This window comes from Platalea leucorodia, assembly GCF_965183815.1.
Source record: "Platalea leucorodia genome assembly, chromosome: 2".
NCBI classification, from domain to species: Eukaryota; Metazoa; Chordata; class Aves; order Pelecaniformes; family Threskiornithidae; genus Platalea; species Platalea leucorodia.
In genome coordinates this window covers 16,938,252-16,962,900 of record NC_138824.1, presented here as the reverse complement: position 1 = coordinate 16,962,900, position 24,649 = coordinate 16,938,252, and the positions used below count along the sequence as shown (strand labels likewise).

Sequence of the window (24,649 nt, the reverse complement as noted above, 5' to 3'; positions counted from 1 at the left end):
AATGTGTTCCTCAATAAAGGAATCAACATCTTTGCAAGGGTAAGGGTTTAGTAATAGAAAGCAGACAAGTGCTTTCATATTTGACTCTTAATCCTTGCTGTCACTGCACAATACTGCCTTTTCTATTACTCAGAAGAAAACAAGAGTCCTTACATGCAATAGTCAAGCCACTTCAGCCAAAACTGCGGCCCTTGTGTTACAGTGATACCTCACTTCACAATTACTTGAGTGCACAGACAGCGATTTCAATGTATGGATCACAGCTTTTTTTAAGCTGCCTATAGAATTACAGTTTGAAAAACTTGATGAGAATTAAATCATTCTCACTCATTCAAAATCACTTTCCATCTCCCCATAAATAAATAGCAATAAGCAGTTTAAAATGTTAATCAGTGTCACTTCTTCTTTTTAAAGAGCCTACTGGTGCCAAGTGCAGATATGCCTTTCACAGTTAGCAAAAGATAAAACCGCACAGACAGATGACACTGCAACTACCCAGTCCTTTGCAAAATAACATCTATGACTCCAGACAGGGATAACTCATCTGCCACCCAAAAGAATCGCAATAGGGTGCTAGCCCAATGCCCAGGGAAGCTGGCAGAGAGGTTTGCTTTGACTTCCAGTGAGTCTGGGTCACAGCCATGGTTAACAGACAACCCATCCATTGGACTTCAATTGGTATGAAGCAGTGAGGCAGGCATTCAACAAATGACCTGAACGCTATGGCATACAACACCGTGGTGCCTAGCAATTCCATGCTGAACCACAGGAGGGGTATTTCCAAGGCTGATAGAGACACACAAAGGCCCCTGCACCATGAGGGAATGAGACAGAGGCCCAGGCTAGGGACCACAGCAGCCAACATTACAAGCACTGCTGGAAGTCTGAGACAGCCATAGGGGAACAGCGTGGGAGGGGGCACCAAATTCTGCCTAATGCACCCCTTTAAGCACCCATTTCAGCACAGCAACACAGTATCTCTAGAAACCAGAAAATAAAACATGAAATGCATCATGCATGGTAAAATCAAGCCTGTTTTCAACAGCCTAATGCCCAAAGCATGAATACACGCAGTAGGTAGACAAGGCTCTCTCCAGCCTGATTGAACTTGAACAAGTATCCACAGTCTCAGCCACAGCTGCTTTTTGCCTAAATCTTTCAGTTCCCCAAAATCCCTGGATACAGAGTGATTCACAGGATGGATGGAAACCACCGCTCATCAGCACCACTCAGCACCATCTGGGAATGCAATTCAGAGGAGTCAGCCTTGGCCTGAGCACATGTGGCAAAGGAGACCCCCTCCAGGAAGTCGGGTCCCAAAATACCTGTTTTTGAATACTAAATGGCATAAAGGCACAGACAGGTCCCTAAGTACTCATTACAACAAAGGCTGGATCTCTGCTGGGAGCATTTAATAACAATATTTTAGGCAACCGGTAGAGTTTTGCCAGGAAAACTTAAATGTCTTAGCTATTTGAACAGGTTTGACATTTTCCTGAATCCCTTTCCTGAGCTTAGGCTCATAAATTCTGTGCAACTGGCACATTAGATGATAGCAAAATATTTCCCCGAATCCTGGGCAGATTCCTGGTGAAATTCTGCTGTTATCTTTACAGACGGCGGCACTGTTGTTTCATTGCATAGCGTTGGGGATGTTGTTCACTTGAAATAATGAGCAAGCAGGATGTGCAAAAGTAACATGACTCACTAACGAGACTCCACATACACAGAGACAGCTTTGTTTAAACTGCAGCCGTATTGCACAGCGTATCATGTGAGAACCGCTGATGCCACCCTGCAGTTACTGAGGCAGAAGCAGAGACCCCAACCCTCTAAAAGGCTTTTCACAAATCATTCTCACAGGGCTTTGAAAGCCTCAGAAATGGCTCAGTCACTTAGAAGTCACATCGTGTGGAGGGATGCCACCTCTGTTTAACCTTAGGTTCTCAGAACGTACAGCAAACATCAAAGAAAGAGTACCTGAATGTTAAATGATCAAAGCACCACAGGTGGGCCATATGCAAGGTACAGACCAACTGGAAAAACACATGGATTTGCTTTTTATTCCAGTAAAATCCATGACTACTTAGTCATGTAAGTTTGTTGTATACATACTACTATATAAGTAGTGCCTGGGATGAAGTGGGGATCAGTAAACTACTGCACAATGGGAAGTGAAGCCACGGATATGGTGGTGCACCTGGAGGAGTTCACTGAAGGACCAAGCTTTCCCAAGATCACAATGTCACAGCCAGGGACGTGTCGGCAATTAGTGACACGTCTGAAGCAACTCAAAGGTCATTTTCTTCCTCGCACTGTGGATGTCTCTCCCTGCAGCTACCTGCTGACGCAGCTGTCTCCCAGACAAGCCCCTCGGCGCTCCTGGCGCAGGCTGGAGGGTATCCTCCCTTGGGACAAGGCACAGAGAGAGCCCAGTGAAGCCGAGTTCAGTGACCTTATTTCAGTGATGTGAATTGCAGTTATTCTCTCATGATCTAATCTGTATCCAGCCCAGGTGGCTTGGGAAGAGGAGGGCACAGCTGCCCCAGAGCCTCCCCTCACTGCACAACCTAGTGCTCCCTGGATGCAGCTGAGGATCTGTCTCAGACATATTTAGTGAAACGCAAGCGGGTGCATTTTTACAGCTTGTTCATATCATCCGTTCAAACGATTTTAAATGGGAAAAATTAAAATGCAACCTTACGAAGCAAAAAATTAAAACCTGCCCAGCTTCTGAGCTGCTTATTTTAACCATGTTTTGAAAAGTGCTGATGGCAGATTGTAACATGACACAAATGCAGTGCAGTTTAAGGGTGTTTGACAATTCATCAAGAGAAATTAAGTGTAAAGCTGCGTGGCACTGGCTGAATATGTTTAATAAATTAGGAATAAAACAAGCACTCTGTTAACGAGGAAGATGTAGCCAAGGCTTATATCATTCTGTACTCAGAAGGCTTGAAGGATCAATAATGCAAATACTAAAAAAGAGAGCTAATGCAAGAGCATTTTTACAAGAAAAACAACCTAAATTTTAATGACAAAGGGCCAACTTTGAAATCATGGTTTTTTAAACACATTCAAAAATTTATAGGAATAATTTTTGTACTGGTATTTATAAGGTTTGCATGCTGTAATGCTATTTGTATGAAAAAAATTCATTCAAATACTGAAGTACAGCACATATCAAGACATTTTCACATGTAGCTGATAGCTCAAACAGAACAGAGTCCTTGGGACTTGCTCTGATAGCTCGCCCAGCATTTATATTAAATAAAGAACTACTAGTATGCAAGTTGTGAGTCTTCACAACAATATTAGCTCTTCTGCAATGGATTTCTCAGGCTTTCCTGCTAAACTCTTCCATTGCTATATACATGCTTATCACAGAAAGGACATGACTGGCCATCTCGGTTGAGTGCCCAGGCTCAGCTGAGGATCCACCAGGACAGTGGGTGCCTCTTGAATTCCACCTTGCAAAACCCATGTACCCCTGAGGAACTGACTGGTCTGCAGAAAGCCAAAAGTCTTGCAAAAAAGCTATGGGCAGGTTGTGTGCTGCATTAGAAGCTAATACCATTTATAAATGTTATTTAAAAATCCCCTGTCCAATTGCATTTAAAACACCTCCTCCAGAACAATATCTCAAAATATTCTACAAACACTAAGAATAAAGTACCTTTACAAGAGTGTGTATGTATTGTTATTCTTTGTTTAGAGATGGGAAATTTAAAGTAGCACTCAAATACTTTTCAATTGTGGCTAATTAAGTATAACACTCTTCATTTAGCCATCCAAATAAGATGGTTAATTTCCAGGGGCACCAAGTATTTACAGCTTCTATGTATATCCTAAGTATGCAGCTTAGTTACTTGAACTGAGCTTTGTAAACAAATATGAGCCAAACTGACACCTTGAGGAACAGCAGGAGTCCCAATTAATGGGAGACCCACTGCTGCTAAAAATTGCCATAGCTACTTTGAATTCAAAGAAGTTCTGACAACTTACACCAGCTAGAGGTCTGATGACTGTAGTTTAAAATATTTATATAAATTGAAAGCTGTTTTGCAGCAAGATATTCCAATTACAGTATGCAAACACTTCTTGGCACGAGCAATTAAATATCTATTTTGCTTGTGTAAAAACAGCAGCAGTTGACCCTGGAAGGCAACTCCGCTGGTTTCTCTGCTTTATACAAAGCTTTGCTGTAAATAAAAAACACATAAAATTGTCCCTAGTGTAACTAACTGTTCATATCGGTTCCGTATACAGCCTTTAGTAGAAGCACAAACACCAGTTTCTTTCAACTCCGAGCTATTTTAATTTTCGCTAACGACTACCTAATCCTGTTCTCATTGAGCAGTACCACTTTTCAAAGTACGATTTTTATTGCTGGTTGCAGCATAAGCAGGATTACGTGAATAGGCTGCTGCAGTCCAACACCTGCAATTCAATATACGTTTTAAGGGCTTGAGTGGGATTTTTCGAAAGTGTCTGAGCACCGGTGTAATGCTGCTCCACATGGCAGGAATTGCTCTGAGGATAAGCTTAGCCCACTGCCAACTGCCTCGAAACTCTCTCTCACCTCAGAAACATTAGGAAGCCTGAGCCCTCTACGGTTTTTATACATTTGATATTGCTGAAAGCACAATAATATTTTAAAATTTAAAATTTGTAAAATGAGCATTTTTAAATGCATGCCCCCAAAATACTTAATGCTTTCAGACAGGGTAACATTCACCTCTGGTATGGCTGACAGAAAGCCTTTTGCCTTTTTGCACCTTAGGCGAAGCAGAACTCAACTCATGGTTTTGTCACAGCAGGATGTTTGGATGCTGTTTCACCTGCCTCTCCAGTAACTCCTAAATTTAGGGGCACCCATCTGAGAGAAAATGGTATTATTGGCACAGACAGGTAGGGGTTTCGTGGCGGGGCACAGGAGGTGGTTCAGTGCCAGGCAGAGGTTCCACCAGTGTTGGATTAGTGCTGCTGAAAGGCAGGGAGTAATGGCTTGTAGTGGGGACCACAGCAGGGAAGCTCTGCCAGGTCTCATGCCGTCCCTCTCCTCTCCTCCCTAGACTGCATTAGTGCAGGTGTCTCTAAGTGACATTATGTTACGTTATCCAGGCATATGTCATCGAGACTCCTTATGCCACTCCATCCGCAAGAAAAAGCCAAACACTGCAGTTTACTGTCTGCACCAATGATCTATTTGTTTTTCGAATGGATGACTTGATTTTAACAGGATTGAAAACATTATTCATCATCACTAATGTCGGCCAGTAAATTTAAATTTTCTTTTACATAATACGTTAGCCATATTTGTAAGGCATTTTAAGTTTATGCTTCTGAATGCTATGGAGTGATTATTTTCATCCAGAATGAGGCTAGAAAAAACATACCTCTTTTGGATGCAATTCAGTGCTTATCGAATAGAAATAGGGTGTAGTCCCTTATAACTTAGAAAGTTGTTCCTTCGCTATATCCATCTCAATGCATTTGATATGACTGATGGATTACTAGACAGCCTATTAAGACCACAGACTCTGGCCACCCTACACAGAGGAAGATTTCACTACATCAAAATCTTCCAGCACAAAGCAGGTGGCAGCTGTTTCAGCAGATTCTAATTTTTCACTCCATTCAACATGTCCCAGCAGTGGCAGAAATATCGTGCCTCAGACTGAGCATTTCACAGCTTTTATCCACAGACAGACCCAGCCCTAGGCTGAATCACCTGTCCCCAGAAGAGATGTTACTGTGACCTCCAAAAACAGTCAGGACTCTCGCTGACAAATCATGGAAAGCAAAATATCCTGTTGGACTTATGGCAAATATTAGGTTTTCTGGTTCTTAACAGCCCCATGTCTCAATGTGCTATATAGATATATGTTCTATTCAGTGGGTAACAGGGCAGCTAATATAATAAACCGAAGATCTTTCGTAATGCAGTATTGAACATATCTGGCATTTTTGGAGACTGATTCAAATTTGGCAATGTTTGAAGAGATTGCACTATCAGACTTCTCCAATTTTTCATTTATGCCAGGCTGAATCTCATCCTTTATGAACATATAATGGTAAGATGGATAAGAGGAACTATATTTGACATGATCTTCTCCTGTTATTCTACTCCTTATGATATGTTGCTGCATTTTCTTCCTTGCAAGCAAGACCTCATAACAGCAACTGATTAGCTTAAGATGTCAGTTTAAGATTAACAAATGGTAAAAAAACGTCAGGAGTCACAGTGGAGTGACTTCTACAAGTAAAGATACTCAGCTGAATGCCTGTGCGTACCTTTTTCACAAAGTACCTCACTGTCAGCTTAAGATGCTCCATAAAAGGTGATAGAAGTCCACTGTCCTAGCTAATGTTTCTCAGCTGTCCTCAGAGAAGAGTCATACAAAATGAGTTGTATTTAACCACTCTCAGGGTGACAGAGACATAGGTATCTTTGGCAAGAGCCACAGTGAGAAAAAACCTCCTGCCATCTTCTCAGCAGCTGCAACTGGGGAAAAAAAAAAAAGCTTACTGCTATTACTGTTCTCAGGAATTTGAGGAGAACTGAATTTCTGTATTTTTATTTTAGAAACCAAACACACTATTTTAGGTGCTGTTTCCAATGAGCACCACTCTTCTGCCTGTCTCGTTAGACTTTTCAGCCACCAAGTCCCAGTCTCACCTTAGTGAGAATGAAGCATGAAATGACTGCAAAGCCAAATACCATCAGCATACGGTATGGTACTGAAAGTGCTGTAATACAAGCAGTCTGCTCATCCATTAATTTTTTCCTAGTGAGGAAAGCAACTCCACATGGGAAAACTATAGGGCAAAACTGTAGTTTGCTTCTGATGGAATTCATTCACTGACATCAGTGTCCACAAAGGTATTTAAGTGGCCACTGTGTCAAAAGCCATTAATGGCGCTGAGAAATCAGCATGGATGCTTGATTTTTACTGTTGCCAGAAACAGACCACTAATTCCTAAGATCTGCACAACTGATACACTGTTATCAGATCTAAACTTAGACTGAGAAGAGGTACGAGAGATTTCTGTAACTATACATGCTTCTTCGTGACTCCATACTGTTGTTTTTCATAAAGAAGTATTAGAAGGAAGGCAATAAACGGAAAGATCCCCGCTAAGAGATGGTTTCTTAAGCTTTGGTCTAATTATAATGCAAGCACTTTGAAGTTCATTATTTTAATTAGAAGCAGAGACTGAGAGAAAAAACAGGGGGTCCATTCCCCAGGTGGGAATTCTAGCTGCAACTGCAATGCAAACAATAAATAATACTGCATAAATTGAGCCTTAGTGAAATGCTGGCTTGTGTTTTGCCTAATGGCAGATCAATACCATACAAATGAAGCAATTACAGTTGTGTCATATAAAGCCTTATTTGGTCAGCAGCCAAAATGGGGATTAGCTGGAAGAGTTCCTAGGACTTTCTGTCTGAATATTATCGCAGAAGAGGAATTAATGAGGAAGATCTGATAGGCTGAGACAAACATAAATGGTGCCAGCAACCAGACGAGATGGTCGGTCCAATAGCCAGTGTGCTGATAATTAAAATGCCCTGAAGCCAGCTGAACATCAGTCCAAGATCAGGTGAAATTATCAGACAAGGGCAATCCAATCCCTCTGGCAACCAGCTATATAATGTTGCCACCATTGGTAAAGCCATGTGCACAGCAGCAAATGCAACTACACCAGCACTCATACCAGTCAGACCAAGCAAGTCACTTCAATACAGTAAAAATCATGGGTGTAATGCTTCAAACACAAGCAGCCAGGCTATAGAGAAAACAAGGTATGGAAATTACTAATAGATATCCGCAGTGGATATGGAGATCCAACTAATATAATTACTGTTGTCCTGAACGCATGCCCACATGCCACTTTTAATAAAAAAATCTGGAGGAAGTAAAGTCCACTGGTGATGGAGATTCCTGCTATTGCTTTCTGAAGGGAAGACAGAACAACATGTGGTCATAGACCATAGACTGTTTAAGAAACCATTACTTGAAGTTGCATTTTCCCTATTGTTTTGGCTCCAAAACAGTTTCTGCGATCAAAGACACTGAGAAATCTACTGTGGGGTTTGTTCTGAGGCACACACCTCCATGGATTTGAAATAATCATAGAAACATCTGAAGCAGGAATGGACTTTAAATATTCACAGCACAGTAAACACTACGCTATTAATCTTCACTATCCCTCTGAGGTTGATGGGCAGTTGTCATTACCCTCAATTTGCAAAGGTGAAACTGAAGCCAGAAGGTGAACTGACCTCCTCCAAGACTCCCAGGAAATCAGGGCAGAATCATAATTAAGCTCATCAGTATGACATGACTTCCAGCCTCGCGCTCAGTCAACTACACTTCATTGCCGCTTGGAATTCATTGGGCCTTTTCAGGCAAGAATTCATAAAGAATGTACCCTTCTGGCCTCCTAATGGAAATAATGTTCTAGAGGTAGACTAAGCTTAAACTTAAACTGTGCACATTCCCTCAACTCAGTCTTTAACCATGAGATACTCCTAATATTTCTGCATACCCTGCCAAAAGTGAGTGACAGCCAACCTGAGCGGTCTGACTCCTGTAACAAAAAACTTTTCCACCTTTTGACCCCACTCTTAGGGGTTCCACATAAGTCCATGCTGTCAGTCACTCAGCAGCTACATAAGGCTGCCTGGGAAGTTAAGGGCTCCCTTTGCCCTGGCAAAGCAGAGATATAAAGTACTGACACTTATTTCACTGAATTCAGATGCTCTCACTCTTTTGCTTTTCCAGCATGAGAATGGGATTTAGATGAGAACAATCTGATTGACTTTTGATTCACAGAAATCATAATTAAAACCTAGTGGTCAAGAGCAGCTTTTGTACAAGTTGGGGAGAAGGCCTTCTACTATGCAGAAAACTTAACCATCCCTCTCCATAAGTTCCTACAACTTTCCAAATACTCCTGCAGTTCCAGGAGATTGAATGTGATGGCTGAAGATGTCCTTTTCACACCCAGAATTGTAAAAAAGGAGTGCAGTCTGGAAGACACCTCAGGAGGTGTCTGGTGCAGCCTCCTGCTCACACAAGGGTCAGCTCTGAGGTCAGACCAAGCTGCTCAGGGCTTCATCCAGTCACGGTTTGAAAACCTCCAGGGATGGAGACTGCACAACCTCTCTGGGCAACCAGTGTCACTGTCAGACTGTCCTCAGGCAGTTAGGGGAAAAAGTTCCTCCTTACATCCAGTCTGAACTTCTCCTGTTTCTGTTTATGCCCATTGTCTCTTACCTTCCTGTCCTGCACGGCTGTGAAGAGCCTGGCCCCATCTCCTCGAAGACCTTCCCACAGCCACTGTGGGCTGCTGTTAGGTCCCCCCCAAAGCCATCTCTGCTCCAGGCTGAACAAGCCCAGCTCCGTCAGTCTCTCCTCACAGGGCAGGTGCTCTAGATCCAGCTTCAGCTTGATCACCTTACACTGAAATTGCTTCAATTTGTTGATGTTTTTCTTGAATTAGGAGGCCAAAAAAGGATACTGTATTCTAGATGTGGTCTGAATGTTTGCAATTATTTTATTTGATGCCACAATATCTTCTCTTGTAGCCTACAAATTGGATGAGCTAAAAGTGCTCTAATTGGAACTGCCTTGGATAATTGCCCACTATCTAAAAGAGATGCCAAAAGAGATGCAGCCTGCTTATTTAACTGTGATAGGAACAATTCCTAAATCCTCAAGAAACTGTGATGACTTTTGGTGCACTTTCAAGTACACTTTCATAGCTTGAGTTTGCATTATTTAAACTCTGTACAACCAGAACTAACTGTTAAGTGTTCATGTGGATTTAAAGGAAAAAAAATCTTTACCAGGTAAAGTTAGAATATAATTAAAATAGTAACATACACCGATTAAAACCTGAGGCGATGGATCTTAGAAAGTGCAGAGCATCTGAATGTAGGCTGTTCCCACAGCTTTGCACACAGAAGGACATAATCTTTTTAATTAAAACCAATAAAGAAATGAACATCAGCCTACATCCTGGCTCTTACTGTTCTGTGTTGCAACCGGCAAAAAGCTTTTGTGGAAACCTTCAAATCAAAAATTTTTCCTGAAAATGTAAAAATCTCAAAAATTGCCCAGTAATGTTTGCATTTAGGCACCTGAAATTTGGGTGATTTGACTTATCTAGAAAAAGTTGAGATATTCTGTAGGAAATAGCTCGCAGATTTCCAACCAGGTCCGATGAGTTTTTCTGTAGACTCAGAATTTTAAGATCCAAAATAGATCTCAACCACACAAATAACACAGTGTAAAATGCTATAAAAAGAATTTCCATACTGCTGTGTGCAAGATAAGGGGCCTACATCCATACCAAGGAAACCAAAGGTCTCATTCTAAATGCTAAAAGCCTCTCTTACAACAAACGCAGTTGCAAACTTTGGCTGCACTAGATGGAACCATATAAGCAATAGATCGGAATGAGCTTAATGTGTAATTCTGTACACAGAAAGCCTATTCTGGAGGTAACAGATGGGCTGCCAGATGTCGAGGCTGCTCTCACCTGCAGGCCTCGGTCATCCCTGCTGCTAGTAATGGAAGATGCAAGGGACCTGGATCTTCCTGCACACAGATGCTATTCCTGCCCACGTAGAGGCTGGAAAGCTCTGCCTTCTCTGAGTCCTGGAGGTAGATTATTCTTTTCATGTGTTCTTTTAGCATAGAAAGAAATAACTGAAGTGCAACAATAAAATAGGTCTCTCTATCAGGTCAGGCTTGGACCGCTTCCATGCAGTTCACTTTTGGCTTCAAAAAAGTGCAGGGAAAACTGTAGGTTAAACTTTGACTACAGAAAACTGCCAATCCTGCCAAAAGCTGTTAAAGGAGAGTCTCACTCAACAGAAGAGCACACAGCATTGTTCAGCATCATGTGATTTGCTAAAAGATATGGTTAAACAGGAGCTAAATCCTTCTTCAGCTTTGATTTAAGCTCTTACTCAGTGACTTAATTGGAATGGGAAGCAGAGGAAGGAAGGCAGAAAATGGGAGTAAGGCTTCTAGCTATAAAAATACAGAAAGACTTGAGTAAAGTGTATCTAGAGGTAGTTGAGAAAAAGAGCAGTAGTTTTGACCCTACTTCCTTCCACACACAAGGTAGACCAGTTCAGAGAAATAACTGATCAAGCACAAGCCAACGTTTTATCATGCAATCTTTTGAACTTGTGCTGTTCAGCGAGATGCACATATGGCCACTTTTATCTGGAACCTGAGCACCTTGGGAACATCTTGCTGATGTGGGGTAATAACCGCATTTTAGAGATGTCATGCCAAGATACACAGTAGCTTAAAAGATATATTAGAACTGCCCAGGGAGCCGGCGCTGGGTGTCAGTCCCAGGCCTCCTGAATCTTGTTTTGTGCTTTTTTTCATTGGCAACATTTTCACGTTTTGTTCTGGGATGTTCATTCCCTCCATAACGCCTACTCTGTCACACAGTGTGCTGGTTTAAGATACTGTTCTCAGCTCAAAGAAACTCCACGAGAAAGAAAATAAACTTTTTTTCCTACTTTTGGTTTGGGATTTCTCACAAGAGCTAAGGCTGCATAAAGAGTAAATGGCCGTTTTGTGTCTCTTGGGAGTCCATCTAGTACTTACTGTCAATTGGAAGTGGGCAGTTTTGCAACTACCACACAGATTAATCGCAAACTGTTTTTCAGGTGCTGTTTGTTCTCCAAATGTCAGTTCCACAGAGAGGCATTGTTGCAAGCTGCTGAGATGCCTTTCAGTGGCCTGCTCCCTTGCTTTAGTCTACCTACAATTTACCTGGACAATTATTATCTTAGTGGGATAGGCCTTTTATTGGTGGGAACTGTACCATCAACTTCAAAAGGTAGCTGGATTGTGCCCTTAATGAATACATATTCTGAAGCCTGGCAGTTTCCTGGGAATTGACACCTAAACAGTTGTAATGAAAAGAAAAGAGAGAAATAATAACGAGCTGCATTGTTAAAATATAATGGGCTGCATCTTGCCCTCTGCTGAGCTGCTTTACAAGGTTTTGGGGAAATGGCAGGGAAAAGGGCAAGAGAAATTTATTTCTGAATTGCCAAGAAGCAGAGTTTGTTCCTCGGTGGACCTATAGATTGGAAACAATGATAACCCTTTTGTATCCCACTGGCATACTCTGGGGATTAATGCTTATCAAACCTTGGCAAACTTCCAGAAAGTCAGTAGGACGTCTGCACAGCAATGGTATCAATATTTTTGAGAGATTCTGGTCTTCACTGATAGTTTTAGGGAAGTTCATTGGTTATACTTAAAAATATGTCCCTTTTTACCTGACAGAGAAGTGAACAGCCTGACAAATTTAATCTGGAAAGATTTGATATCGTGAAGCTCCTACTCTGTTTGCATTCAAATATTTCTGAAGCAGAAAAACAAAAAATGAACTGCGATTTTTTTTGATGTCTTGATTTCTTTCTTACTGTAGAAAATGAGCCTGTTATAAAACTTGCCCTGGTGCCGACTACCACAGACAGCCCAAACAATGCTTCTATACAACAACACAGAATTTCACCTTTAGTAATCACTAAATATCAGGACAAAGCTCTTGTATAAATATCTTGTAAAAAAGGAAAATAAAGAAAAAAAAAAGCCTCATTGTGCTGTTAAGCAATGCTAAAGCTGAAGAGACAGAATGGTAGTTTCACCTTTTATACTGATTATACTACTAATTTAAAAATATCTATTGCCATTGCAATGTTTAGATTAAAAAATACCTTTCCAGGCAATAGTTTTATTGCTGTTTCCATGCTCTGTCCTTTCACTCCTGCTCAGAAGCACCTCGTTTCACAACTGTTCTCACTAAAATCCTGGGACCTTCCCTGGAGTAAGGAGCAGGATGATATTAGCAGAGAGGTACCAGAATGTGACTGTGTGACCAAAATGGGAGCTGGGCTTCTTGGAAGAGCTTTGCCTTCCATCAGTGGCTTCTAATGTCATTCATAGTGTAGGAAAACAGAAGTGTCAACAGAACAAATTCCTGTGAATTTTGCCCTCTCCGCCAGACCACGGAGAGCTTTGTTCAATTATGAATCCTCCCCTGAAGTCTGAGGGTGAAAACTTCTTGCAAGTGGCATTGAAGAAATAGGCTCTGTGGAACAAGGTAGATCACAGATGGCTCTTTGAAGTACCTGAAAGATATACTGAATTTTATTTTTTTTTTTCCAGGACGGAAAAAATTCAGTGAGTGCAGCATCATGGACGCTAATGAGTTGTTTTCTTCTAAAGATACAAATATCAGAAACTCTCTCAATAACAATGCTCTTCACTGCAATTTGGTGACTTAAGTCAGGATTATTACAATTTCCTGCCTCTATATGTAAAAATTGCAAGAAAGGGCAAAAATCCTCCAAGTAGAAGATTTTGCTTAAATACATTTGCTTGTACATCTTGCAATGGAGCTCATTAGCCATCATTAAATTTTCCTCTTTTTTTAATTGAACTCTTTTCATACGGGGAACTCCCTTATCTTGTTTAAAAATTATAACATTGATACAACAGGCATCACTGGGGAACAGAGAAAGCTGGAATTCTGATCTCTGCTCTCAAGGTTTTATTTTTACTTTTAAAACAGATATTCTGGTTTTAGACAGAAATAATCCAGGTAACTGAAACTAAGTATGCCTCCCAGGCTCAGCTGAAAGAACAACTTGCTAACATTCATTGCCAGGATCTCTCTTCACTGATCTTCTTTTGACCCCTGACTTTTATATTCCTTGCTAAGCAGTGGCCCACTCTCTGCCTTTTTACCTAGTAAATGTTATTTTTAGTTGACAGAAACCCCAACGAGCTCTGAAGGATCTGACCTGCTTGAGAAATATCCAGGCTATATGCTCTGACACTGAATGGGTAATGGGGTGGTAATTCAAGCCTTATTATGCCTAAAGTGAAGGGATGAATATTATGCAAAAAGTCATACAGTATGATCCACACCATCAGTCAAATAGGATAATGTTTACAATATGCATAAAATGTTATAGGTAACACTAGTTTTCAAATCATTTTGTATCACAGAAAGAAATGACCTTATAAAATCTTGGTAAGTGAAACTCCTGTCTAAAATCCTGTTCTTGTAAATATCAACAGACCACCCCATTACTATGCAGGGATTTTTGTTTTCTCTACTGCCCCTTGCTTTAAAAGAATAGAGGTCAAACTCAGTAATTTCACATTACTCATTTTTATCCTCAAACCTCCATTATTCACCAGTTGTCTCTCTATCTTCTCTACATCAAACATAAATAACACCAGTTTTTAGCTCCTTCAGTGCTTTGCTGAAATGACTGCCTCTATGGACAACACGCTGACTATGGGCAAGACCAGCCATTCTAGCAGGAGATGGTAAACTTGAAAAAAAATCAAACCTGCTTCCTCTGCATCTCTCCTCACTGTGAAGGTCGTTTGTCTTCAGAATGATCTGGGGAGGTCTTTGGATGCCAGTGTTGCCAGCTGGGGGACAGCTAGCCAGCAGAGGAAATACCCATTCTTCTCTCTGAATTGCCAGAACAATGCTCAAAAGCACGAAGGGCACAGACCTCACCCTGGTGACTCAAGCGTACATTACCTTTCTTATTCCTGTACCTTTCTAGAAACAGGAACGCACCATTGAATAAACAGTGCAGCCCAGATGCAAAGAAAGACCACATGCTAGAACAGCTACATCAATGAAGTCCTTTGAAATCTGAACAATACAGGGTACACCAAACAGTGGTCCAAGGAAATGCTTACTTTATGATATAACAGAACGTGCACAAGGAAGCTTCACTCATGGGAAAATCCTATTTTTGTTAAGATTCATGGATTTCTACAGTACAAAAACACTAGTGAGAGAAGTCCTCTCTAGTAAATAAATTTTGACTCTAAGTAATTTGGGTGGTCAGCTATAACATTGTTTCCTAGTTTTCCTCTTACTCAGAGGCAATCTGTGAATATCATAGCCCATTTTTGTACAAACAAATCCAATTTTATAGAAATCATGAGAAACCAGAGAATGCAAGAAGTTTTTTGGGAAAAAAATTTATCTATCTTTATAGGTGACTCCTGTGTAATGACTACGATTCTTTTCCCACAGAGCTTGGTGTTAATTGTCAATTCACTGATCTACAAAAACAGGGTAAAAAGAGAACTGGGGTATATCTCAGCATAATGTATTAAGTTCATAATAAACAGCTTTGACAGTGAATGATGATCTGGGAATTCCTTCCACAATAAGCTCCTTATACTCTGGTCTCCAAAAACATCAAGGACAGAACTTGATAAAAAGTTTAATGGTCCCACCGGAAGAAATTATACTCTCAGAGTTACCCTTATTTTCCCAAGCTTGTATCAGGTCAATGAAAAACACATCCGAAAAAAAGAATAGGGAATACCCCATCCTATATATGGCCTGCCAATATCTTGTGTTAACATGCATGCATTACCAATATAAGTTTTCCTTCAATGCCGCATTTCTAACTAAGGGACTATACTGGATATATCCTTGAAAAGCAAAAGTAACAGTCAGCTGTAGTACCACAGTGAAATGAAGCAATGAAAGAATGGCAATTTTAGAGATTTATCTCGGGAAAACAAGGACTAGCTGAAGTCACAGAGATCAAGATGGTAGTTTATAAAGCCCATGCACAGAAAGACGCCCTTCATAACAGATCTTTACCTTATTCACATAAACTCACAGGTTTCATCAAGAAAAAGTTCCCTCCACCACAGATCCCTCACTCCTAGGGCAAATCTCTTTCAGATATTTCACAATTATATAAAACAGGAGGATCCATAAGATGTTGACAGCGCACCATTGGCATGCCTTTTGCACTTCAAGCACTCTCCAGGGCACTCCTCCCTTGCAAGGGATCGAAATTAAAATCCATAGCATCACTCACGTTTTACTTTGCACTTCACACAACTTGCTAGAATGACCAGAAAATTACATCCGCATCATCTGCTTCACCGACTGACTTCCCACATTTCCCACCCTGTTAATACAAACACAGTAAGGAATGGATAAAGAACTGGCCCTTAACCTGTGCAGAGTCAGTTCATGTCACCAGCTGTCACACTGCAAAGAACCAGCAGATATCACCATATGGACCTTTTTTCCTTCCTCCCCAGACCATAAACATTTCCACCTAAAGTCAAACTGGAGTTACTTCTTTACTACATAAAAAGAATAGAGACTTGAATAATGAAATACAGAATCCCAGATTCATATCTATAAACATTAGCTATCATTGCAATAGTGGGAACTTAATATAGCTCTGGGTTTCATCAGGTTGGTCAACAGCCATCACCAGTCTCTAAAATACATCAACACACCTATTCACAACAGTTTTTTATTATTTGGTTAGATCTAATCCTGCCACTCTCATCTGGCTGGCCTCAAAGTGTCTCAACAGACACTCATGAACTGAGCAGGTTTCAGTCATGCATGCTGCATACTGTCAGCTGCAGGACAGGACAGCCAAATGTCCTTCATTAAAACAGCCATAGAAACACTGACAACTCCTCATTTTTTAGCTCAACCCGTCATTCACCTTTTCATCAAACAGCTTCAAGGTACAAAAAGTAGAAAAAGCTTTTAGTGTACCTTTGAGACAATACTGCCCCTACTTTCTTTTTCATTATCTTGTAGAGTGGAGAATTCTTTCATGTTTATCACTATTCAAACTTGTTTATGATGCCTACATATCTAAAACAGAAAAGCAGAGGCATGCAAGGCATAGGATTTGCATAGTACAAGATCTCCAGGTGTTGCCCTCCAGAAACACAGATTACTGCAAGTGGCAAGGCAGACGAGCCAGGGGTGATCCACAATGGCCAGAAGTCTGGCCACAAGAACATCTTCTAACGACAACAGTTTTACAAACGCAGGTCTTGCTCAGCAGACAAGCAGCACTCTCTTAACCACCTTTGAAAACACCAGCTTTGAAGAAAAAAACTCATTAATTCACACTGATTACTACACAGCAGTTTTGGAAGGATACCTACCGTGGTAGGAGGAGGAAACAGTAAGGACAGCTGGGCAGTGCCAAGAGAGAAACTCATTTTTTGTTGTGATGAGAGCCTTTGCTCTCAATCCCACATTCCTTGTCAAATATGTCAGTCATTTACAACATTATATAGAAATGAATATCACTGAAAAGGAAGGAAGGAAGGAGACATGCATGATGTGTAATGTGGTGCTGCCTGGTGGGCATAAAAGAAACACACATCAGGCATTTCCCATTCTCTTCCATCCAGTGATATGCGTGAATCCTAATACTGCACCAGCACGGAGAACAAATCATTCCAATTAGCCAATAGGTACTGGTTGAACACTGCAGGAGTGTAGCATGGAACCCAATAAGGAAGAGTTTCAAATTAAAATCCACTGCCCTGCTCATGTGTAGGGTCATGAGCAACAGAGAGACCACTCCCCGGATCGCTCTGACAGGTGGATTTCATCTGCATGAGTGAAGTGATGGGTATGAGCTCCGTAATGATCATGAGCCCGGTGATGTGATGGCAGGGAACCATCGCTAGTCCTATGCTACCAGAAGAAGTCTGATTTAGATCACCTCACTTTCTGTCAGTGTTAGATGTGTGAAAATACATGGTCTGGTTCTCCATACACTCACAGCAATTTTATGCAGCTGTTACTACATTTTCAGTGAAAAAACTCCTGATTTATAATCATTGTAAGTAGGAGGAGGATTAAGACTAAAATATCTCTAGTGAAATAGGTGTTCACAGAGTTTAGTGAATAATTTGCTATGAATAGTTCATTTGAAAAAATCGATATTTTTCCCTAGTCCTGAACAGACCAAGAAAAGACCGTGTATGTTTAACATTTATATGCTACTTGCAATTATTTGTGAACTACATCAAGTAATTTGTGGTCTACACATAGTTCAAATAGGAAATTATGATTATTAAATAAAATATAGAATTTACAACTCCCATAGCAAATTATGTCTTTTGACTAATTTATGTAATGAGCTTAGCTAGTCTGCCCTTCATGGATTTCAAACTGCATGTTCAATATTTGCAATTATCTGTGCAGGCAGCAGTTACATAAGTCACCTGATCAGTAACAGAAGCACTACCATGTGGGATGCAGTGAAAATAGCAAACCCAGCATATTCTACAATTTCAAACAATTCGGAAAATACTGAAGCATACAGTTAAAATTTGCAGCTGAGTCTTTTCTGTTCAAAAGCACAGGGGTAGGAAGCTTTTCCCCTCTTCAGTAAGCACTACTGTCTACAGACATACATTGAAGAGGTGGTACAAATGTGAGGTGTTGCTTGTTCTTTATTTTTGTCCAGAACATTAAGTGTGTTGCTTTATGTTTTTAATAGGTAAGCAGCACTGATATGTTGCCTGAGGTTTGTCACTGGGGCTGGAGAGGGAATGGGGTGCAGCAGGAGAACAAGCAGCTTAGCACATGTGAAAGAAAGGCTCGGGAAAGGCATGGACATTGACAGCCAGTCGAGACAGCTTGAAAGAAGATTTGGTCTGATTTTCAGTTTGGGTAGGATTCCCCTTATTCCCCTTTTTGAAAAACATTTGAGGGTAGGATGTGAAAAACTAAATGCTGTTGATCAGGTCACCCTAATCACAGTTGCTGACCCCCAGTTAGACCAAACTGTGGCCTCACTGAAACATATGGGAGCTTGGTCTTTAACTGGGATGGAACCAGGATTTCACACTTGATCCTTACAAACAAGGTTGTGCTCTTCCTCTCTGTTCTTATTAAACTGTCTTACTAGGCCCACTTCATTCTAACTGCTTTATGTCTCGGCCCCATTATTCGTAGATATTTTTATCTAGCCAGCTGAACAAACCTGAAATAAGCCCAAATTTGACACAAACCAACTTCTACTGGCTACTAGTGCTCATTATAACAGGCTGTCTCTTGTTGCTGGTGTTGGATACTCTGCAGAAAAGAGTAAGAGGGACTAAATAGCACCACAAAGCATGCTTAGAGCAAACAGCCCACTGCTGGGATATATATGACAGCAGCTAAAGTGATTCCTAAAAAGTTTGCCCTAAGTTTGGCACAGTAAAGCATGACTGTCAGCAATGGGCATTTCCTTACTATGGGAAAGCAGCTCCACTAAACTGCAGTGCTGCTTACCACTTTTAAGTTGTCTGAAACACTGAGAAGGATATAGCAATCTATTAGAAATATAAAATAAAAAATAAGTGCTTTGAAAATATACCCGTATAATAGCTCAGCCTCTCCTATTATCTGCTGCTTTCTACCTTTAACAATCCCATGAGTTCTGGACATGTTTTTCTTTACAATTAATATTTTCATTGTTGTCATTTTCCCTCCCTCACATCTTTATCTTCTCTTACCACTTCATTCAGTGGTGAAGGTGACAGTTTTTAAATCTGAGAGGTACTGAGAGGACCAAAAATTCATATTCAATCACTGAAATAACTGGCCTGATTTTCTCCTGCACATACAAATCTTCTTTTGATGCAGATGGAAATGATTCTGATGATACTCCTATTCCCATCCATGTAATACAGTTAAGGCTATTGAGGTTTGTGGTATTATGTGCAGGTTAAATGTCTCCTCTGTGGTCATGGATGTAGACAGGTACCTCCTTAGTTACTTCCTGCACAGAACTATGGCTCCATCTGTACTTGCAACTCCTCCCTTCAACCCACTTCATCTCCTTGGTGAATCTATTTCATCAGAGCCTATTGTAACCCCTTATCATAAGCACATGGGTGAAATTTGAGAAGTGAGGTGTTGGTTGCTCCGCAGGCCATTCCCTCTCCCCCATTCACAGGCACCCTATCACTGTCAGATTCCACAGGCCACACTCCCTCAGTCTGCTATTTTTCTTTTGCTTTGAAGAAAATTGGCAGGTCTACCAGAGGAAAAAAGCAAGTTTTGTTTGCCTTAAACATTCAATACAACACAACAGTAAATACTGCCAATTTTAACAAAGAACTAGTACCTTCATTTGTTTCCCTAACAATTTGAATGAAAACCAAATGATGTTCTGCCTGCGAATCATAAACTCTCCTGTGTAACTGAATGTGTCTGATATCATGATAAAGAACATACTGGTGAGTTTGAAGGCAGTACTGAAATGCATAATGCTAGAAACACAAACTTATTTTTTTCTAAATAAGAAGGTGCTTTAATAAAAGTACTTTAATGAAGTTGCCTTAATGAAGGACTAATTGCCTCTAATGATGACATTGGAAAAAAAGATGTTACAAGCAGCTTCTTGTTCAGAAATTAGCAGCCAAGATCAATAAATAAAACATAAAATGTAGGCATATTATTGATGCAGATACTGATGCAGATAATGTAGGCATAATACTGCTATAAAGGGTTGAATTTGGTGAAAAAAGCTGATGAAATAGAATAGCTGATGTTAATTCTACTGAGGCTCACTTCAAGTAGCTAGTGTTCAACCAGTTTGGTTTTTATATGGCCTTGAAAGATATGCCAACTATAGCTGCTAAATCCATATTGCAATTAGAAATGGTTACCTTTGTTGATCAAAAAAATATGAAATGGAAGAAAAGAAAAATAACATACCATGTTCACACACAAAACAAAAAGAGCTATATCAGGGACATCAGGGAAGGTGGAATACTATAACAACACATTTTATATTGTTATACTATTCCACCCACCTTAATGGAGAACCCTTCGGTGTGGCTATGCCATAGCCTTTCGAATCCAGATTTCCTCCCACTTTCATGGTGTCACATGGCTTTCGTTGCTCAATGTATTCATTCATGGTGGACTCCAGCAGGAAGGCAAACTTGCCCTTGGATTTGCGGACACGAGCTACTCCCTCTGCAGTAGTCCTAGTGAACACTGATGGCTCTGCTGATTTCATGTAGGTCCACATCTTTTCATACACTGCTATTTTTGATCTCTGGAGAAAATTAAAAAGAAGTTAGAACAAAAGAATGTTGTAACATTTCACAATGGCACTGCTCAAAATAAAATCAAGCATACTTAATATTTCAAACAACTGGGGTTGGGAAAATCATACTTGGATAAGGATTTTCTTTGAATTCCATGATTATTTTAAAAGAAACACGAAATCACAGTATCAATACTATAAAATCAGATATTATTTTTAGGCCCAGTTAGCCTCTAGCAGTCACAATAAAATAACTGCAAAGCTAAGACCTGAATTTATTGTTAGATAAAGGCAGTTCACACAGTCAAAGTGTTGTAAAGTGTGTTTTGGAAAATTGTATATGAAATAGATATCCACAATAAACATGTATGGGAAAGAGAAACAATAAAATAATCTCCCCATAAATACTGAGCTGAATCTTGAAGCACTTTTCAGCTCTAACACCCACTTCTTACATGATCAAAGCAATGACAGCTTAAGTAAGATTTCTGCTTTCAACATTCAGACTCCAGAATTCATTCAATTTACATTCAGAAAGGCTGCACAACATTTCAAGACATGGTTCACAATAAAAGACAGAAATAGCAAATTGGACCAAATATGCTATTAAAGGAAACAAAATGCCCTAAGCATTTGTCTTAAAGATGTATTAGGTATGTTTTTAGAACTGCAGTATCAGTGGGTTTATTTTAAAGACTCTGATCCTGCAAGTAATTGACTAAGAAATGTGCTTGCTCAAAAAATGTGCAAGAATTCATGGCTTAGAGTGCATTAGTTGGAAATATTCCTGTCTGGGAATGCATGGTGTAACGACAAGTAAAGATTTAAGCAAAAAAACCCCAAACCTTAATAAAAAATAAAAACAAACAAAAATTTTCATTGGAAGGGAGGAAGGAAGGAAGGAAGGAACGAAGGGAGGAAGGGAGGAAGGAAGGAAATGCTGTCAGGCTGAGAAGCTTCCCATACTCGTTAGATTCATTCAACAACTCCTTTGCTTCCTCCAGCGACAGGGATATATACATGCAAGCCAGTAGTGTGTCAGCTGAACACTATACAGTGTTTTTATTTAATAACAGATGGCACTTGTATTCTCTTATGCATGCTGCAAAAAGGACTTTTTAACTCAATGCTCAAGTCAGCTTCTATTTGAGTCAACAGGAGTTTCTAGCTCAGCAAGATTTGGTCTATGAAGCCATTCCTACACTGTGCTGAGCACTCCAGGAAAATATTCATTATTATAAAGCCCCAACACAAAGGGCCTTAGAATATTTAAACAAATATCAAATCCTATAATCTAGGTATTATTTAAATTGACAATGGCTTTAAAAAGCCTACAACTGAGCCTTTGTATAGGTAAGAGTAATTTCCCTGAAGTGCTTCTTTTTACCAATTACTGAATGATTGGTCTGACTTGAAAGTAAGCGGCATTTAACCAGAAACGTTCAATAAAAATACCATAAAACAGAACATGATAAATTATCCTTGCTTTTTTAGCTTGTCTGTACATATCATTTTATCTTTCTGTCAAATACAATAAAATTTAAATTAACAACAGCTGTGCACGTCCATAACCACATCCTGCCTTGTCACCCTCTCTTTTCACTGTAGTCACAGCTACTTTTCACTTACATAATAGTGGCTGAGAGCAGAGCGTAAGCTAAGCCACCCATGTATTCTTTTTGATTTACGCTGATGTGATTTCATGGATTTAAATTTACAGAAAGAAAAAAAAAAATGGAGGAGAGCAGTAATGAATCAGGCATCATTTCAAGAATATTTACTTGCCTTTGTCTGCCTTCATTTCCAATAATTTTTTACATCTTAACATCCATATCATCAGATTCTTTATAAAGCAAACATCTAATAGGTCACTTTCCTTCAAAATTAAAAACACGCAACACACAAAATAGCCCTATTAGTAAGAGGAAACAATGCCCTATATCAACTGAAAAAGGTTGCATTGCAATCTATTTTTTTAGGATCTAGTTTCCTTTGCCCATCAAGAGACAAAAAAAATATGTCAAGTCTAACAAGGCATCTGCTCTGTAAGAACATTTTCTTCTCCCAAGCTTTCATTTGTTAACATTCAATTTCTACATGTCATCCCAGAGTGAAAATTGAAGAATGAACCAACAGATATTCCTTATTATCATATGAGGAAACATTGCAGCTTTCCCCTGCAGTCAGCCAGGCTAGGATAATTTTCATTTAGGGCTTTGCTGAGCAGGACTGCTAAAACTAAGTTCTTTTCCTCTTGAGCAAGCTGCTCGGAAAATGCAACTCTCACTGTGTCCAAAACAGGAAATAAGTAAATAGCTAATAGTATCAAAGTCTTCTTTATGTTGGCTTTAAAATGACTTTTCCCTTTTCTGTTATCAATCCAGAATCAAAGCAGACTGAATAGCTGTTCAGAGTTTCTGACATTTTGATCAGAAATGATCAAATGACGATAAAAAGTCCTGAAGGCTCATCTTCAGCCAGATAGTGATCACTGACAGAAAAGTTACACGTGACTTTAATCCCAAAACTGATGATGTTTGCTTGCAACCACACAAAATGTTAGACTTGGGAAATAAGTCTTCTCCTACTATTGTTTCAGGCTCAGTCTTAATTTATGTATTATGCAAACAGTGTTTGTGCAAATATTGTCTGTCAATGATACTTTATGTATGATACTTTATGTTCCGGTTTTGTGAAAAAGATTTTTAGAAATAGCACGTACATTATCATTAACAATCACTATATGTTGCAGAGATTAGAAATCATTTGATAAAAGGGCCTCAATTACACCATTTTTAAAAAAGTGATCAGCACAGTATAAATCTTGATAAAGCTTCAAATTTTGCATATGCAACTACATTTAGTATTTGTAGTTACTTTTAATGTTTCCCTTTGTATTCTGAAATAAAGGGAGAAAATATAAAGAGAACATTGATTTGTCTTCCTTTTTCTCTTAACCCTTTAAGTGAAAGAATGTCTGTCATTATAGATGGAGAAAGAATCTTCTCTTTAAGGAGAGATCTTGCATGAAATATTGATTAAAACAAAAAAGTATCTGTGTTTACAGGATGATTTAAAAGAATCATGAAAATTTTGTGACCAAGACTGTTTTTATGTCAAAAGACATGACCTCATTACTTCAAAAAAACAGCTTGTAAAAGTGTCTTGAAACTCTTAAGAAAACAACTCCATTCCTTCGTTCTTGGGAATTGATTTTTGCATCATCACCTACAAAAACTGTAAGCACTGGATACTCTTGAAAATGCAACAAGTTAATAAATCCAAAGTTAAATAAACCTGCCTGGTCCTCAGCATCATGTTTTTAACTATTATCACGGCTTCATACTAGTTGAAAGAAGTATTTGTATGCATATATTGTGGTTACCACCTCAGCTTGTGATGGACTGAAACTGGAGTTCCCAGAATTAAATACCTAACTTTCCACAAATTGAGCTAAAGAAGAATCTGTATGTTAAGCACAGATGAATATAAGTAACGCATACTGAGGGATTACACTGTTTTCAAGAAAACAGGAAATCTGGACATCTCAGGATCAAAATATTTCAATTCTCAGACAAGAGTCCTGTATGTTAATGCCACCATTTTTGTAGACATCTGATGTGAAATCAGGGCTTCTAGGGACCACAAGCTGAGTTTCTTTCACTTGGGGTAAAAAATGAGGCTCACAGAGAGTATCTTTAGCGTCATATTTAGGTC

General features: G+C 39.7%; 1 protein-coding gene across 2 annotated transcripts in view; it reads right to left on the bottom strand.

The window, feature by feature from the left end:
* GRIA4 (glutamate ionotropic receptor AMPA type subunit 4) overlaps window positions 1–24,649 on the bottom strand; it is a gene marked incomplete at both ends in the record, with an annotated part of 233,713 nt that overhangs the window by 20,803 nt on the left and 188,261 nt on the right. For both annotated transcript variants that reach the window (XM_082336963.1, XM_082336962.1), the window contains one exon: window positions 20,694–20,941. In XM_082336963.1, coding sequence (XP_082193089.1) covers window positions 20,694–20,941 — 248 coding nt within the window. The remainder of the gene's footprint in view (window positions 1–20,693; window positions 20,942–24,649) is intronic.